Source organism: Xyrauchen texanus, chromosome 25 (assembly GCF_025860055.1).
Source record: "Xyrauchen texanus isolate HMW12.3.18 chromosome 25, RBS_HiC_50CHRs, whole genome shotgun sequence".
Taxonomy (NCBI): domain Eukaryota; kingdom Metazoa; phylum Chordata; class Actinopteri; order Cypriniformes; family Catostomidae; genus Xyrauchen; species Xyrauchen texanus.
In genome coordinates, this window is record NC_068300.1 from 38,948,795 (window position 1) to 38,965,361 (window position 16,567).

General features: G+C 39.7%; 1 protein-coding gene across 1 annotated transcript in view; it reads right to left on the reverse strand.

The window, feature by feature from the left end:
• Window positions 1–14,598: 14,598 nt before the first annotated feature.
• Window positions 14,599–16,567, reverse strand: part of LOC127618718 (probable ATP-dependent RNA helicase DHX35) — a 29,477-nt gene continuing 27,508 nt past the window's right edge. Inside the window, exons 20-21 of the mRNA XM_052091328.1 lie at window positions 16,350–16,461; window positions 14,599–16,015 (exon numbers count right to left, since the gene is read on the reverse strand). Coding sequence (XP_051947288.1) covers window positions 15,977–16,015; window positions 16,350–16,461 — 151 coding nt within the window. The 3' untranslated portion in view covers window positions 14,599–15,976. The remainder of the gene's footprint in view (window positions 16,016–16,349; window positions 16,462–16,567) is intronic.

Consider the following 16,567-nt stretch of genomic DNA (forward strand, 5'->3'; position numbering starts at 1 on the left):
TTAACAGGTTTATATATCTTTAATATCTTAAGTTCAGTAAATATGTGACAACAATGTGCTTCCTTGCTGAGCATGCTCACAGATGCTGGCTGCATGAGAGATAGATAGAGAGAGAGAGAGAGAGAGAGAGAGAGAGAGAGAGAGAGAGAGAGCCGGAAGAGCTGATTTACTCGCGATGACATTACAGTTTGAAACAAATAATTGATTATTGATTTGATTTGTTTATCTGTATGGATTGGTTTACCAATTCTCAGCTACATGTTAAAGTGAATTAAGTGTGCGGGAATTCCCAGCATTATGAACGTTGAACATGTGGAAGTGATACACCTGCAATCCCATGCCAAATTTCAGACCCTGATTACCTGATGTTAACTGCTTTTAACCATTTGAGAGCCTCTTGGTTTTAATCAGTCTAAGAACTCATTATTTTCAAGCCACTTGTTGTTAAAAATGCATTTCCCCATTGTTTGGTATTTGATTACTTCACACCATAATCCACCTCACCCCATCCTGCACCGATCTAACAGCTCTGTTAACATGCAAATCAGTTAAAATATAGTTATTAACAGCCAATTAAAAAACATGTTTGCTGTTTAAAGCAACTCCTCTATACTCCAAAAATAACCCAGTCAACACAAAGTAACAAAACGCAAAGAATATTGTAAACAAATCCGCCATTTGGACTTGTTATGGGTTTAGCTTGAAAAAGTGCAGGGTACCAAATCATCTTTTTAAAGACTGCAGGTAGATGTGTCCCCCACAGCTGCTATGCCCCTGAGATAAAAGGTATCTTTCCATGTTAATCAGAGTTTTTGTCCTAACCAGCCATGACAGCGACACACAATGTGCACAGAGCATTCTAGTTTTGGAATCGTTTCTATTTCTTATGTCGCTCAGCCCAGTCAAGAAATGTGTCTAAAATTCTTCTCATAACAGTAAATTACAGCCTTTAGCATCTGTAATTAGGGTATGAACTACAATACCGTGAAGCACTGCGAATGAGGCAATCGAAATAATAACGAAGGAAATATATAAAACGATTGATTTAGAGTTGTTAATACAAACAATATATTTTGATAATATATAAAAAAATATTCTGATACAGATTAATATAAGGATTTTAGGAGTGTAGAGACTTGGTTGCATAATTCACAGTGCATCATGGGAGTTGAGGAATCTCTGTGGTGGGTCATTTCCCATCAGGATCATGGGAAGTGTAGTTATTCATCAGAAATTCATCTATTAAACCAATTTTTTCTTATTTTTTATTTTTTTTCTAAATTAAGTTGAAATAACGTGGATTGATGGCTTCCACAGAAGCATACTGTACCATCAATTAACAACTTCAGGGCTCACGGTAGGTCTGTCAAAGGCTTATAAATTATTGTTCATAATCAATTCCCCTATGGAAAAAAATGAATGTGATATTTACTTTTGGAACCAGACTGCAGCGCTCTATTTTCAAGTGAACTATTCCTTTAACATTCACCGCTGAAGCTTGTAGATTACCAGCTCCCCCTTGTGGCGACTCCCCGCCGCTGTGCCCCATCCACAGACGGGCATTAATCAAAACCAGAGTAGTATAAAATTCACTTGCCTATCCATTTGGAGTGTAGAAGCCTGAAGGCCGGCCTTGTACTTCACCTGAGAAAGAAAGAGAGAAAATAAATAAATAAATAAATAAATAAAGAAGAAGCAGCCCACTGCCTACACTTCATCAGAAGCCCGAGCTTCATAATAAATGGTGTGTCTGTGCGGTGGAGTTGTGCCATCAGAAACTCGCGCACTCTCTATCCATTTCATCCCAGCGGCGGCGGGAAGGGTCAGGGTAGAGCAGCGCCGCCTGCTTCCCTCAGTCATGGTGTAAACTACCTTTTAGGAATTGTTTCTCAATAAGAAATGATCAGTCCATTTATCTGCGGCAGACTGAACTGTCTCCGCGCGCAGACCTCCAATATTTTTCGTTTGACCTGATCAGGGCAATAAACTAGAGCGAAACACTTTCGATTTGTCACCGGCCCGAGAGCGCCACACACACACACAAACACACACACACACACACACACACACACACACACACACGTTTTTATATCATTGTGGGGACTCTCCATAGACTTCCATGCATTTTATGGGTTTTATACAGATCTAATGATAATTTCTATCCCCTAACCCTCCCAGAAAACCTTTTGCATCCACAAGGTAAGTGATCTCAGGTTTTACTATCCTTAAATGTCCCCACAATGTAGCATAAACGTGTACACCCCACCGCACGCGCGCACACACAAATTAATTCAACTCCAAATTCAACCCCTCCCATTCTCTGTGAATCCACACACCTCAGTTTTATGATTTACACTGTATTGTCTGTTTGTCTGTTGGGAGTGTTTTTTTGTTTTGTTTTTATAATTAGGCTATTAAGAATATTATTTATGCATGTATTGCCTAATATTAATTTTATTTTCTTTAAGAAGTCAATATACTGTTTATTTACTCATTATTTTCATTTGTTTCTTAGTACACTGTTAATTTACTCTGGTACTCTTCTCTATAATGTTAACTTTTTTATGTTTACTGGTTTTATGTGTTCATTGCTAAATATACTGTGTAAACCGTTTACCTTGTGTAATGTATACCTTTTTACTGTCCTGTTTTAATTGTAATATATGTGGTATATTCTACATTCTATAACATTTTACTCTCTGACTGCTAATGCACCACAATTTCTGTATATTGAATATTATTGTGTAAAACATCGAAAGGTTGTTAATTTTGGGTCATCATAAAGACCAGTAAAATATCTACTTTTGCTGTACTTCTGATTGTTTGTGGCATAAATGTAGAGTTCTTTACATTTTGTTTACATTTTTTGAGAACTTAATATTGGCACAAAGTGCATTCAATAATGGAAAGAGCATTAATCACTCTTGATTTACCATTTAAATGATCGGTTTTATGAAATGACAGGGTATTATATTGCATTCTGAAATCCTCAGAATGTGCTGTGGAAGACTGCTGCATATGCACTTTAGTATTGACAACTAGAATGAACAAATGAAAAAATCTCTTTGCTATTAATCAACTTGGAAAATCGAGACTTTCTTTGAGATAAAATGATTTATATAATAAAATCCCTTTCAAACAATTATTGACAACCTATATTTCAGATTTGGCCATTTTACATTGTTTTGTAGCTACAATACTACTGCATTCGGAAAGTATTCAGATCCCTTCATTTTTTCACATTTTGTTATGTTGCAGCCTTTTTATTTATTATTATTATTATTTTACATCAATCTACATTCCATACACCATAATGACCAAGCAAAACAGGTTTTTGATAACTTTGCACATTTGACATTGACTTAAGTATTCAGACTCTTTGCTTGAAATTTAGCTCAGGTGCATCTCATCACCTGGATCATATTTGAGATGTTTCTACACTTTGATTGGAGTCCACCTGTGGCAAATTCAACTGATTGGACATGATTTGGAAAGGCACACACCTGTCTATATAAGGTCTCACAGCTGAAAATACATATCAGAGTAAAAACAATCCATGATGTCAAAGGAACCGCCTGCAGAGCTCAGAGACTGGATTGTCTCGAGGCACAGATTTGGGGAAGGCTACAAAAAACAAAACAAAAATTCGGCTGCATTGAAGGTTCCCAAGAGCTAAGTGGCCTCCATAATTCTTAAATGGAAGAAGTTTGGAACAACCAGGATACTTCCTAGAGCTGACCCCCTGGCCAAACCATGCAGTCAGGGGAGAAGTTCCTAGGCAAGAGAGGTGACCAAGAACCCGATGGTCACTCTGTTTGAGCTCCAGAGATCATGTGTGGAGATGGGAGAAACTTGCAGTAGGACAATCATCACTGCAACACTCCACCGATCTGGGCTTTATGGCAGAGTGGCCAGATGGAAGCCTCTTCTCAATGCAAGACACATATAAAATCATTTAAAGGACTCTCAGACTGTGAGAAACAAGATTCTGTGGTCTGATGAAACTGTTTGGCCTTAATTCCACACGCCATGTCTAGAGGAAACCAGGCACCGCTCATCACCTGCGCAATACCATTCCAACGGAGAAGCATGGTGGTGGTAGCTTCATGCTATGGGGGTGTTTTTCAGTGGGAGGTACTGGTCAGGGTTGAAGGAAAGCTGAATGCAGCAAAATACAGAGATATCCTTAATGAAAACCTGGTCCAGAATGCTCAGGATCTCAGACTAGCAGAAAATTCCCAAATCTAGGTGTGCAAAGCTTGTCGCATCATACCCAAAAAGAACTGTAATCACTGTCAAAGCTGCTTCAACTAAGTAACTAAGTAAAGTAGTCAAGGGTAACTTATGGCAATGTGATATTTCAGTTTTTTCTTATTAATACATTTGTAAAGTTATTAAAAATCTAGTTTTTGCTTTGTTATTATGATATATATATATATATACTTAGTGCTGTCTCAAAGAAAAGATTAATATAATTTGAATTTCTTTTCATTTTTTATGTATCCGTAAAATAACATGACTGTGTTAGCTGCTTAGCAAAAAGAAAATACACAAAATGATTTACAGCCCTCAAGTTGTCCTTATTGTTTTTTCTCCCTGTAGAATCTTAACTTTAACTTTTTCTTTTTCTACAAATGCTGAATTTGCTAAATTTGTCAACTACAACTTAAAGCTCTTTAAATGTGTGCACTGCATAAAGCTTCTACATCACATTTCATTTTCAACATTTAATTTTTTTCTGGAATTTTTTGTCTGCTGAAATCTCTTGGAAAGATGTTTATCTTTCTCTATGTATCTGTAGCAAAGGTTCAGGTTTGGAGTTGATAAAGTCAGACATGAGTCATGTTTATTACAAACGAAACAGAAATCGCTCTTCAGCATAAATAAATCCAAAATACTTATTTTCAGCGTAAACACTCTCTATGAAACTCTCTGGTGTGTGCCTCTCTCTCTCTCTGTGGACTGGGTCATCTTTTATCTCCCCCGTCTCTCACTGTGAACATAGAAATGGTAATTAGTAGCAATTCATCTGAGGTGGAACTCCTTACCGCTTTCTCTCTCTCCAGACGGACCACGCCCTCACCTCCACAAACCCCCACCGCCTGAATCAGGGAACCGTCTGGACTGCCCACTCTCCCACCCCCCCTTTCTGGGGCGGAAATCTGTGATAGCCATCTGTGCCCCCGGTCTGTGGACCACCTCGAACTTGAATGCTTCATGCGGTGGAGCCATTGGAGCAGGACATGGTCCGAACAGAGGTTCCGACTAATGTACAGCACCGGGCGCTCCTCCCCCTCTACTACTTGATACATGCGTCCGTATGTAAAACAAAAGGGAGAGCGAAATCAGGGGAGTGCAGAAGCGGCCTGCCACAAAGTGCAGCTTTTACCTGTGTGAAAGCCTGTTTGCAAGGCTCCGTCTACTGGACCAGGTCTGGAGATCCCTTTTTAGTGAGATCAGTCAGTCGATAATAGCCAGCCAGCCTCAAAAACTGTCTCACATCCATTTTGGTCTTGGGTCACAATCGCTGTGGTTTTATCAATTTGGTGTTGCACCTGCCCATGCCCCATGTGGAACCCCAGATACCATACCTCCACCTGTCCAATTGCGCACTTCTTCGGGTTTACCTTGTTTTTAGCCCTGCTCGTCGCAGCAACTTCAGAATGGCCCCCAGATGCTACATGTGCCACTGCCAATCATTACTGTAAATAATGATATAATCTGAATAAGCAGTAGCATACACGGCATGCGGTTTGAGGACTCTGTCCATAAGACACTGAAACATAGCCGGGGCACAAATGTGACAGAAGGGTCACAAATTGGTGTAACCTAAACGTTGTGGAGAAGGCCGTTTTCTCGCGGGACATTGCTGTTAAGGGGATATGTCAATAACCCTTTGTTAAATCCAGTGTCCAATAAAAGCCATACCCAACCGATCGAACAGTTTGTCAATATAAGGCATTGGATACACGTAAGATTTAGACACCGCTTTGATTTTCCTATAATCCACACAGAACCGGACCGAGCCATCGCTCTTTGGCATCAGAACCACCAGGCTGGCTCAGGGATTCTTCTATTAACCCCATATCAAGCATGGACTTTAATTCATTTTTTGTGCTCAGGTATCTGGTAGGGCCGACTACGTATCACTACCCCTGGTCTGGTATTGTCTCAATGTGGTGTTCTATAAGATTAGCGTGGCCGGGTAGAGGTGAGAACACATCAGATAATAATTTTTTGCAATCTGGCAACCTCACCTGACAGTGAGAGGTGGTCTCCACAATGGACCATGAACTGATTGGTTTTAGACTAACTTCAGGACCAAGTCACCTCCCTCTCCCGAACTACCGTCGCCAAGGATATGGAGACTGGCTCTCTCTGTGGTTTTAGTAGATTGAGGTAGTAAATTTGACAAGCCCCGCCCTTATCCATATGCGCTACCTCATAGTCTACTTCCCCAACTCACCGTGTGACCTCAAAGGGCCCTTGCCACTTCATGAGTAATTCAAGCTTGATGTGAGCAGTAATACAAGTACTTTATCTACCAAGCTCCCCTGTTATACAGCCGGGACTGACATTCTTGCACCTTTAGCAAATTCTCCTTTAATAGACATCACAGTGTGTGGAGTTTTGATCTCAGGACAAGAATGTAATGATTTCAGATTTGCTTTGTGAAGGTCCCTCCTCCCAATTTTCCTTCATGACATCTAACATGCCACAGAGCTTTTGCCCATATAACAATTCAAATGGGGAAACCCCTGTGGAGGCACTACAAATAACAGGGGTTCGAGCCACTTATCCCAATTCCAATCACCTTTGTGCACAAACTTACGAATCATATTTTTTAAGGTCTTATTAAATCATTCGACCAAGCCATCTGTTTGTGGATGGTACACTCATGTCTGAATCAATTTATTACCCAGTAATTCATACAGCTCATGAAGTGTACATGACATGAAAGTGGTGCCCTGATCAGTGAGGATTTCTTTTGTAATCCCCACTCGGAAGATTGTTCTGAAGAGTGCTTCTGCAACACTACGTGCTGAGATGTTGCATCCAGGTTTCATGTCGCGTAGTCCACCAGAACTAGCACAAAGTGGTTCCTGCGTGCTTACAATTCTAATGGCCCAATGAGGTCCATGCCAACTCTTTAAAAGGGAACATTGATCAACAGAAGGGGGCGCAATGGTGCTTTTGGAAATTCTGGTCATTCACCAGCTGCCCGACCAATAGAAACAGGCCATGAGATGGCTTATTGTTTTCCCCTGTCCCGCAATCGGACTATGATGAGCCGCCTGGAACAACATTTCCCGACTCCTCTTTGGTAATAACAATTGGTTTGTATCTTCCTTTGTCTGAGTGTCCTGCGTTACTCGATACAACTGGTCGTTTCTAATTGAAAAATAGGGATATGAGAGTGCAATGCATGGCTGAAGGCAATGACCATCAATTACTTTCACTTGGTCAAACACATGCTTAAGAGTCTTGTCTTACATCTGCTCCAGGGGGCAATCCCGACAGTGCCTCCCCAGCCAGCACATTGCACATCCCACACTGTCCCACTTTCTTACAGGACCCATCCACACACAACCTCTTAACAACGCTGGAAAAGCCGGCCAATTAGTACCCAAAATTAGTGGATTGATGAGCTGGGAACTAACCACAGCCTCAATATTATGCTTTTGGGGCAGCTGTGGCTCAGGTGGTAGAGCGGGTTGGCCACTAATCACAGGGTTGGCGGTTTGATTCCTGGCCCACATGCCGAAGTGTCCTTGGGCAAGACACTGAAACCCAAGTTGCTCCCAGTGGTAGGCTAGTGCCTTGCATGGCAGCTCTGCCATCATTGGTGTGTGAGTGTGTGTGTGAATGGGTGAATGAGTCACAGTGTAAAGTGCTTTGAAAATTGCTAAGGTTAAAAAAGCAATATATAAGTGCAGACCATTTACCATTTTGTCCCCGAAATAGAATAGTGACGGTCACTACAGGATAATCGTAAATATCCCAATACACACCTGATTATTTGCATCCAATGTCCCATATTGAGCCAAGCATTGATGAATAGAGGTTAGGTTACAACCTGAATACACCAAGGCTTGGTATGTACACCCCCCCCCATACTTATGGGTATTTGGTACATCCCGGCTCGATTGGGGGCAGCCTGTGGAGTGTCGGGAACATCAACGTCCCCACCTCCATCACTGGGCACAGTTCACGGATGTGTACCAATTCCCCGCAACTTCAACAGATCAGCCCAAAACTCACACCCACACCAGTGGCAGCAGCTTCCCCCACCTAAGAGGAAGAATAGGCAGAGCTGGGAGAGAGAAAAACAGTTGTGTTAGTGCACCCACGAGGCTGGGGAACCGGTTTCGGGGGATTGTTCCACCATTTGTGGGGGAACGGGATAGGTCGGATGGAAGGAAGGGAAGGGCCAAGGGAAGGAGAAGGGGAGGGACCACAGAGAGAGAGAGCTGGGCTCGCCGGCTCCCGGATACGCTGTTAAATGGTCTTCTGCCAACTGTACTGCTTCATCCAGAGATGCTGGTCAGTGGCACTGGACCCACTCTGCCAATCCTTCCGGTATTTAGGAGATTAATTGTTCCAGTACCACGAGATAAAATTTTGCGAAGGCAAATGGGTGGCCGGCTTCGCTCAGCATCAGGGATCGGAACTGCTAGTGTTGCTCTTCTGGATTGTGGCTGACCCGCTGCAGGATGACTTTCTTCAGCCTCAGGAGGTTGCAACCACAGCCATTCCAGAGCTTGGGCCGTGCATACGAAGAGCTCCAGAAAGGCCTCCGGGTCTTCTTGCACCTCCATCTTTGCCAGCATTACATGGAGGTTTGCTGCTGCAGGGGTCGTGGCGTGCACCCCCTCCTGGGGTACCAAGCTCCGCAGTGCCCGTCAGTCTTCCTCTTGGCCCCGAACCGTTGTTGCTGCTCCACCCACAGATCCATGAGGGCCTGGTGTTGAGCCTGGTGGTTGCTGGTGAGGGATCGGAAAGCTTCTTCCAACTTCCTATCAATATCAAAGATGTGCTACTGTGAAAATGTCCACTGACAGACAGTGGCAGCACTAGGGCTGGGCTTTCCAGGGCTATAGTCCCCCTCAAGGATTTCCTAAAGATGTTAAAAAAAATCTCCCCTTTTCTCCTGTCCTCGTGGTGGCATAGTGACTCAATCCGGGTGGCGGAGGACGAATCTCAGTTGCCTCCGGGTGGCTTGTTCACCACGTTACCGCGAGACATAGCGCATGTGGAGGCTTCATCCCATTCTCCGCAGCATCCACACACAACTCACCACGCGCCCCACCAAGAGCGAGAACCACATTCTAATGACCTCAACTGGTTTGGTTGCTTAGCAGACCTGGCTGGAGTCACTCAGTATGAGTGACTGGACGCGACTCCAAGGGGTGGTAGTCAGCATTAATACTCGCTGAGCTACCCAGGTCCCCAAAGATGTATATTTTTTTACTTACACTTCCACTTTCATTAAAAGTAAAAAAAACATTTTTTTAATGATAAGATTAAAATGTGAGTGTACAAGTATAAACAAAACTTTATGTTCTTGACTATATAGGAGCCATTCAGGCTATGTACTCAAGTAAAGGTACGTATTAGCGATCATTTACAGTTGATCATCAACATCAATCACAATGGAACGCTATCAAATACAGTCAGGTCCATAAATATTGGGACATCGACACAATTCTAATCTTTTTGGCTCTATACACCACCACAATGGATTTGAAATGAAACAAACAAGATGTGCTTTAACTGCAGACTTTCAGCTTTAATTTGAGGGTATTTACATCCAAATCAGGTTACTCCCACTTTTTAAGGGACCAAAAGTAATGGGACAATTGGCTGCTCAGCTGTTCCATGGCCAGGTGTGTGTTATTCCCTCATTATCCCATTTACATGGAGTAGATAAAAGGCCCAGAGTTCATTTCAAGTGTGCTATTTGCATTTGGAATCTGTTGCTGTCAACTCTCAATATGAGATCCAAAGAGCTGTCACTATCAGTGAAGCAAGCCGTCATTAGGCTGACAAATCAAAACAAACCCATCAGAGAGATAGCAAAAATATTAGGTGTGGCCAAATCAACTGTTTGGAACATTCTTAAAAAGAAAGAATGCACCGGTGAGCTCAGCAACACCAAAAGACCTGTAAGACCACGGAAAACAACAGTGGTGGATGACCGAAGAATTCTTTCCCTGGTGAAGAAAACACCCTTCACAACAGTTGGCCAGATCAAGAACACTCTCCAGGAGGTAGGTGTATGTGTGTCAAAGTCAACAATCAAGAGGTAGGTGTATGTGTGTCAAAGTCAACAATCAAGAGAAGACTTCACCAGAGTGAATACAGAGGGTTCACCACAAGATGTAAACCATTGGTGAGCCTCAAAAACAGGAAGGCCAGAGTAGAGTTTGCCAAACAACATCTAAAAAAGCCTTCACAGTTCTGGAACAACATTCTATGGACAGATGAGACAAAGATCAACTTGTACCAGAGTGATGGGAAGAGAAGAGTATGGAGAAGGAAAGGAACTGCTCATGATCCAAAGCATACCACCTCATCAGTGAAGCATGGTGGTGATAGTGTCATGGCGTGGGCATGTATGGCTGCCAATGGAACTGGTACTCTTGTATTTATTGATGATGTGACTGCTGACAAAAGCAGCAGGATGAATTCTGAAATGTTTCGGGCAATATTATCTGCTCATATTCAGCCAAATGCTTCAGAACTCATTGGACGGCGCTTCACAGTACAGATGGACAATGACCCGAAGCATACTGCAAAAGCAACCAAAGAGTTTTTTAAGGGAAAGAAGTGGAATGTTATGCAATGGCCAAGTCAATCACCTGACCTGAATCCGATTGAGCATGCATTTCACTTGCTGAAGACCAAACTGAAGGGGAAGTGCCCCAAGAACAAGCAGGAACTGAAGACAGTTGCAGTAGAGGCCTGGCAGAGCATCACCAGGGATGAAACCCAGCGTCTGGTGATGTCTATGCATTCCAGACTTCAGGCTGAAATTGACTGCAAAGGATTTTCAACCAAGTATTAAAAAGTGAAAGTTTGATTTATGATTGTTAATCTGTCCCATTACTTTTGGTCCCTTAAAAAGTGGGAGGCACATATACAAACTGTTGTAATTCCTACACCGTTCCCCTGATTTGGATGTAAATACCCTCAAATTAAAGCTGAAAGTCTGCAGTTAAAGCACATCTTGTTCGTTTCATTTTAAATCCATTGTGGTGGTACGTAGAGCCAAAAAGATTAGAATTGTGTTGATGTCCCATTATTTATGGACCTGACAGTAAGTAAAAATAACACAGACTTAAGACACACCTCAAAATAGTTTAGAGAACATTAAGTGCTACTTTTAAGTCGACAGCCTCCGTTTGAGCCCGATGTTAGGAAAGTGAAGAAGTGAAGCGAGGCGGCTGGATACGTGAATTACAAACTCACGTAAATGTAGCACACATTTTATTTCTGGTAGGTGAAAAAAAATGTTGCCAACAAGTTTTCTAGGATGAGTCTAGCTGGCTAATTAAGTCAGAGTATTTCTTTACATGCTCTAAAAGTGACCTCATAGATCACTCCCATTATAATGAATGAAGCTGCACAAATCATGCTTGCAACATTATCAACTTCATTGATTATAACGGGAGCGATCAAATTTTCGAGCCCTTTCTGCTAAGGGAATAATTATAAGCATCTAAACTACGATACGCTTTAATCGCCATGGCCAGATGTCCCGATAAAACCGGGAGCCAAGTCCAGCGCCCTGACGGAGGTACAGTCAGTACGTCTTTTGTCCCGATATCAGTCTTAGCTTAAATGTTTTACGAAACTGACATTTCGTGCTTCTTCTGTCTTGAGAAACAAGCGTCAAGTAATGAGAGAACTGTTCATTTTTGAAGTCAAAATCAGCTGTACTTTTTCCATGTAGCTCCCAGTCTGTGCAAAACTTTCCACCTGGCCGCCCCCTCCCACCTTGGCTGCTTTGTGTCTGCCCATAAGAAAAGTTTCTACACCTGTTAGAAAAAAACACAAAATGTGATAATCACAAGGCTGTGAGTTGCAGATAAACATACAGTGCTCCCAAAAGATATTTTGACATTTAAAACACATTTAGACATGTATGAATGGAAATGCATTAGATAATAGAAATGTAAATGCAAGTGTAATTTATTTAAAAAAAATATATATATATATATATATATATATATATATATATATATATATATATATATATATATATATATATGTATGTATGTATGTATGTATGTATGTATGTATACAAAATTCGCTTAAAAGACACCAGTCGCTTAAAAGTCATTTAAAAAAATTAATCAGAAGTTTGTCATCATTTGTTTACAGATACCACTTGCTTTGAAACAAAATATCTAATGTAATGACATTCAGATATGTTTAAGGGCCCTATGTGTCCAAATGTTTTTTTTTTTTTTTGAGGCCACTGTATTTGTACAGAATAGTAGAAAATCTTCTGAAACGTCTGACCAGGCCAACACTGACACCTATTGGTCCAGCTGAGTCATTACTGAATGTTTTTATCACTCTACAAATGTCATTATGTCTGTTTTTTGGGTTCCCCCTACTCAGAATTTTCAATTTAATCCATGGTTACCACATGTTTGTTAGCTTTATTGTTGAGTATTCTGTCCTACCTAAAATGGAGCATACATAAAAACCGATTATTAAACACAATATGAAGATTGTATATTCTAGCAACACAATTATTGAGTTCTTTTAAAACACATGGATGGCCATATTAATATTAATGTATTGATTTTAGTCATCAGATTTTGTTGTTTGAAAGTGAGGGGAACTGACTTCAAACAGCCACTAACCACCTTGGCATCATTTGGTTAAAAATAATGGCAAAAATGGTTCAGAAGTTAATTCTGAGGCCATGTTCACATTAACACGTTTTTGTTTGAAAATTTCACTTTATTCCTCTCATCCACACTAACGTCATTTTTCTCCACCGAAAGAATGTAACATTTAAAATTCATTCTCTCCATCGCCGCATACTTTGGGAAAACATGCCGTTACAATACTGAAAACTGAAAGAGTTGTGGCCTCTGGACTAACTTCTCTTTTCTGAGCCATTTTTGCCAATATTTTTAACTAACTGATGCCAAGGTGATTGTTAGTGGCTGATTGAAGTCAGTTCCCCTCATTTTCACTTAAAAAAAAATAAAATGATAATTATTATCTTCAAAAAAATTTTTTTTCTCTTTTCAAAAGAAGGAATGCGGTACCAATCTTGGCCACTAGGTGCCATTATCAGTAAACATGTAATCTTATGCTTTTAATGCTTTTTCGGTTGCTATGTGTCATGTGCAGACTTTCATGGTGAAATTTAATTAAAAATAACAAGCAGTCTATGCTTTTGAAACACACTGTCTACTGCAGAAGTGAAGAGTTCCAGAGGAAGACTGTCAAATAAATATCCAAATATTGTTGGTCTGTCTAAACATGAGATAGACAGTTACGCCAATGTAAAATGCTCATCCTGAGGGGTAAGCAATGACCTGTAGTATCGCTCCCCAGGTTCCGCCGGAAGATTTTTATTAAATATATATTTTATAAAATTATGCTCCAAGTTTACATTTAATGGTTTTAATTATTAGTAGTTTAGCAACTTGATTCATTCTGGGGTGTTAGGAGTTCATGGTAATGTTAATGTATGATCAGTCGACTAAACGCACATTCAACCGGATGACTGCAATGGAGATATAACGAGAGACACTTTATGAGATTGTAAGAGATTTTTAAGAAAATACGTTTTTAAATATAATTGTATCACATTAATACATTTTCCGCCCAGTTTGTCAAAATTAAATGTTTAAGCTGAAATAATTAAGATGTTTACATATTGTATTGAGGTCATTTCTTGTGTGAATGAATCAAGTTGCTAAACTACTAATAATTAAAAGCACAAAATGTAAAATTAGACCATAAGTTATATTAATAGCGTGTATTTTACCTGGCGCCTATGATCACGCATAGAGGTTACGTCCTTTACTATAGTCATATCACACTAAACAGTGGTATTATGTTTTTAGCAACATCACCCCTCACCAAATTGTTTGGGATGAGCATTTTACATTGGCATCACTGTCTAGCTCATGTTTAGACAGACCAACAATATTTGGATATGTTATATTAAAATATATTATTATAATTAAATTTCACCATGAAAGTCTTCACATGACAAAGAGAAAGCATTAAAAGCATAGGATTACATGTTTACTGATAGTGGAACCGCATTCCTTTTCTTTTTTTGAAGAGAGAAAAATAATTTTAAGAGAGAAAAAAATATTTGAAGAGAGAATTTTTAAAAAATATATATATGTTTTGTTTTTTGAAGAGAGAGAGATAAAAATAAAAAGGCTCAGAAGAAACTGAGACAGAATTATTATTATTTTTTTACCGTTTTTTTTTTTTTTGTATTTTTTTTTTTGTGAGTGTCCAAATACTTTTTGCAAAGATAAGACTTCAGTGAAGTATTTTAATATTTTTGTAAGGCACACCATCATCATACACCATCAAATGCAAAGACCACATATAGTTCAGCACAAACAACCAATTCACTTTTTACTGTCTTTTACGTTTTTTTCTTTATTTCCTCCTTTTAAAAATGTACCACAATAAGTAATATACACAATTACTTACTACAAACAAATAACTGAACTATATGCTGTACAGTGCTTTGGAATGGGGCATTCGGACAGAACTTCGATTACACTTTGCTCACATAATACATATCAGATTCAAATAACTGCACTAAAGTGAAACTACTTGAGATTTTCCATATTAAAGATTTTGTTGATCATGCTATTATGTTTAAACTGGTTTTATATTCAGCTAATTTGACTGTGAAACAGAACAGCTACACTACTTCAGACTACTGAACTGACTACATATATAACCGTTTACATTACCATAGAGAGATTTGGCAATAAAGTTATAGAAGTAACTTTAAAAGTACATTTTATATGGACTTTAACCACTTTCAAATTGATTTGGAACAGAATCAAGTGTATTGGGGACAAAGAAACCACAGTAAAATTAAAACAGCAATGAAATACACAGGAAAAATGTTCATTAGCTGCTTCCAAGTTTAAAGAGCGTCACATTTATGTTGACATGACAGAGGCTCCGCCTTCACTCACAGGATTGGCACCCCAGTCCAATTAATTATGAAATGAGCTCCTCCCTGAGGCGTGTCTTTCACTGTGCTATTTACTCTCATCTTATCAAACAACTAGTCATGGCTGGTTATTCCTTAGGAAATGACAATATGAAACTATGACTAGTTACACCTAATAACAGTTTTTGTGTCTAAAGGTGTGGAACAAGGCTCATTTTTAGGGATACAAATATAAAAATGGCACTTTTTGACACATGCTTACAGTATAACTATGATTAATTGCACATTCCATAAATACCATGAAATGCTCTATGGTTTCATAATATTTGGCACAAAATGGTTAAAAGGCCACTACGATTGAGCTACACAGTATTTCTCCGATGAGGGTTTGAAATCATTTGTAAAAATAGCTTATTATAGTAATATTGGCTATTAATATGGATATTATTGAGAGTAGGGGTTCGTGCAATGTTGTAAAGCTTTACATTCTGGCCATCAGATATCCATCCAAATATTGTTATTTCTCATTCAGTTTTCAGTCTCTAACAGTAAACAATCAAATCACAGTCCATTTGACTCCAATGGCTCTCTAGCTTCACTAAAAAGCTAATCAAAATAATAAGATTACGAGGATGGACCATATATCATACATCTGTATATACAAAAAGTAACAAGAGTGTTTTAGTGTTTTTCGGGCTTGATATCCGCATGTGTGGTGAAGTTGTGTCTAAACTTTGTGTCTAAGGAGTGCACTAGGTTTTTGGAGATGTGTGTCAGTTGAAGGTCAGCTCAGAAGACTTTGGCCCGTTTGCTGTTCAGAGACCCGTGCTGCAAGAGAAGAGATATAAGTGGGTAAGATATCTGATGTTTTCTATAAAACATGCAAAACTATTTTACTGGTGCAAAGAAACTGGCCTGTGAAGTTCATGCAACCATTATTCATTTGAATTAAGAAAAGGAAGAAAAATCCTGTTTTTAATGATACAAGCCTTTTAAATAAAACCTCAAATCTGACATTTTATGCAGGCAATCATACTCACAGCACACAAACTTCATTTTTCATTACAGTCAGTAGAGAATGGATCAGATCTGACACCAGATCAACACAACTACCCACAAATACAGTGTGAAAACAGGCTTTGTTTGAGTTTGTGCATCTTACCTTGGCCTGTTTGTAAAAGTGAGGGGCCAACTCCACCAACCAGGAAGACTCGACTGCCGTCACGTCCCGCATGTAGTACTTACTGGTCTGAATCACCTCATTGAAAACCACCCTGAGACATGACACATGAGAAATTGTTCAGTGTATACTAAATGACAAATCGATAAATACTGGGGGCTTTGATGGTTTTTGTTAATGGAATCAAAGCACTGACAACA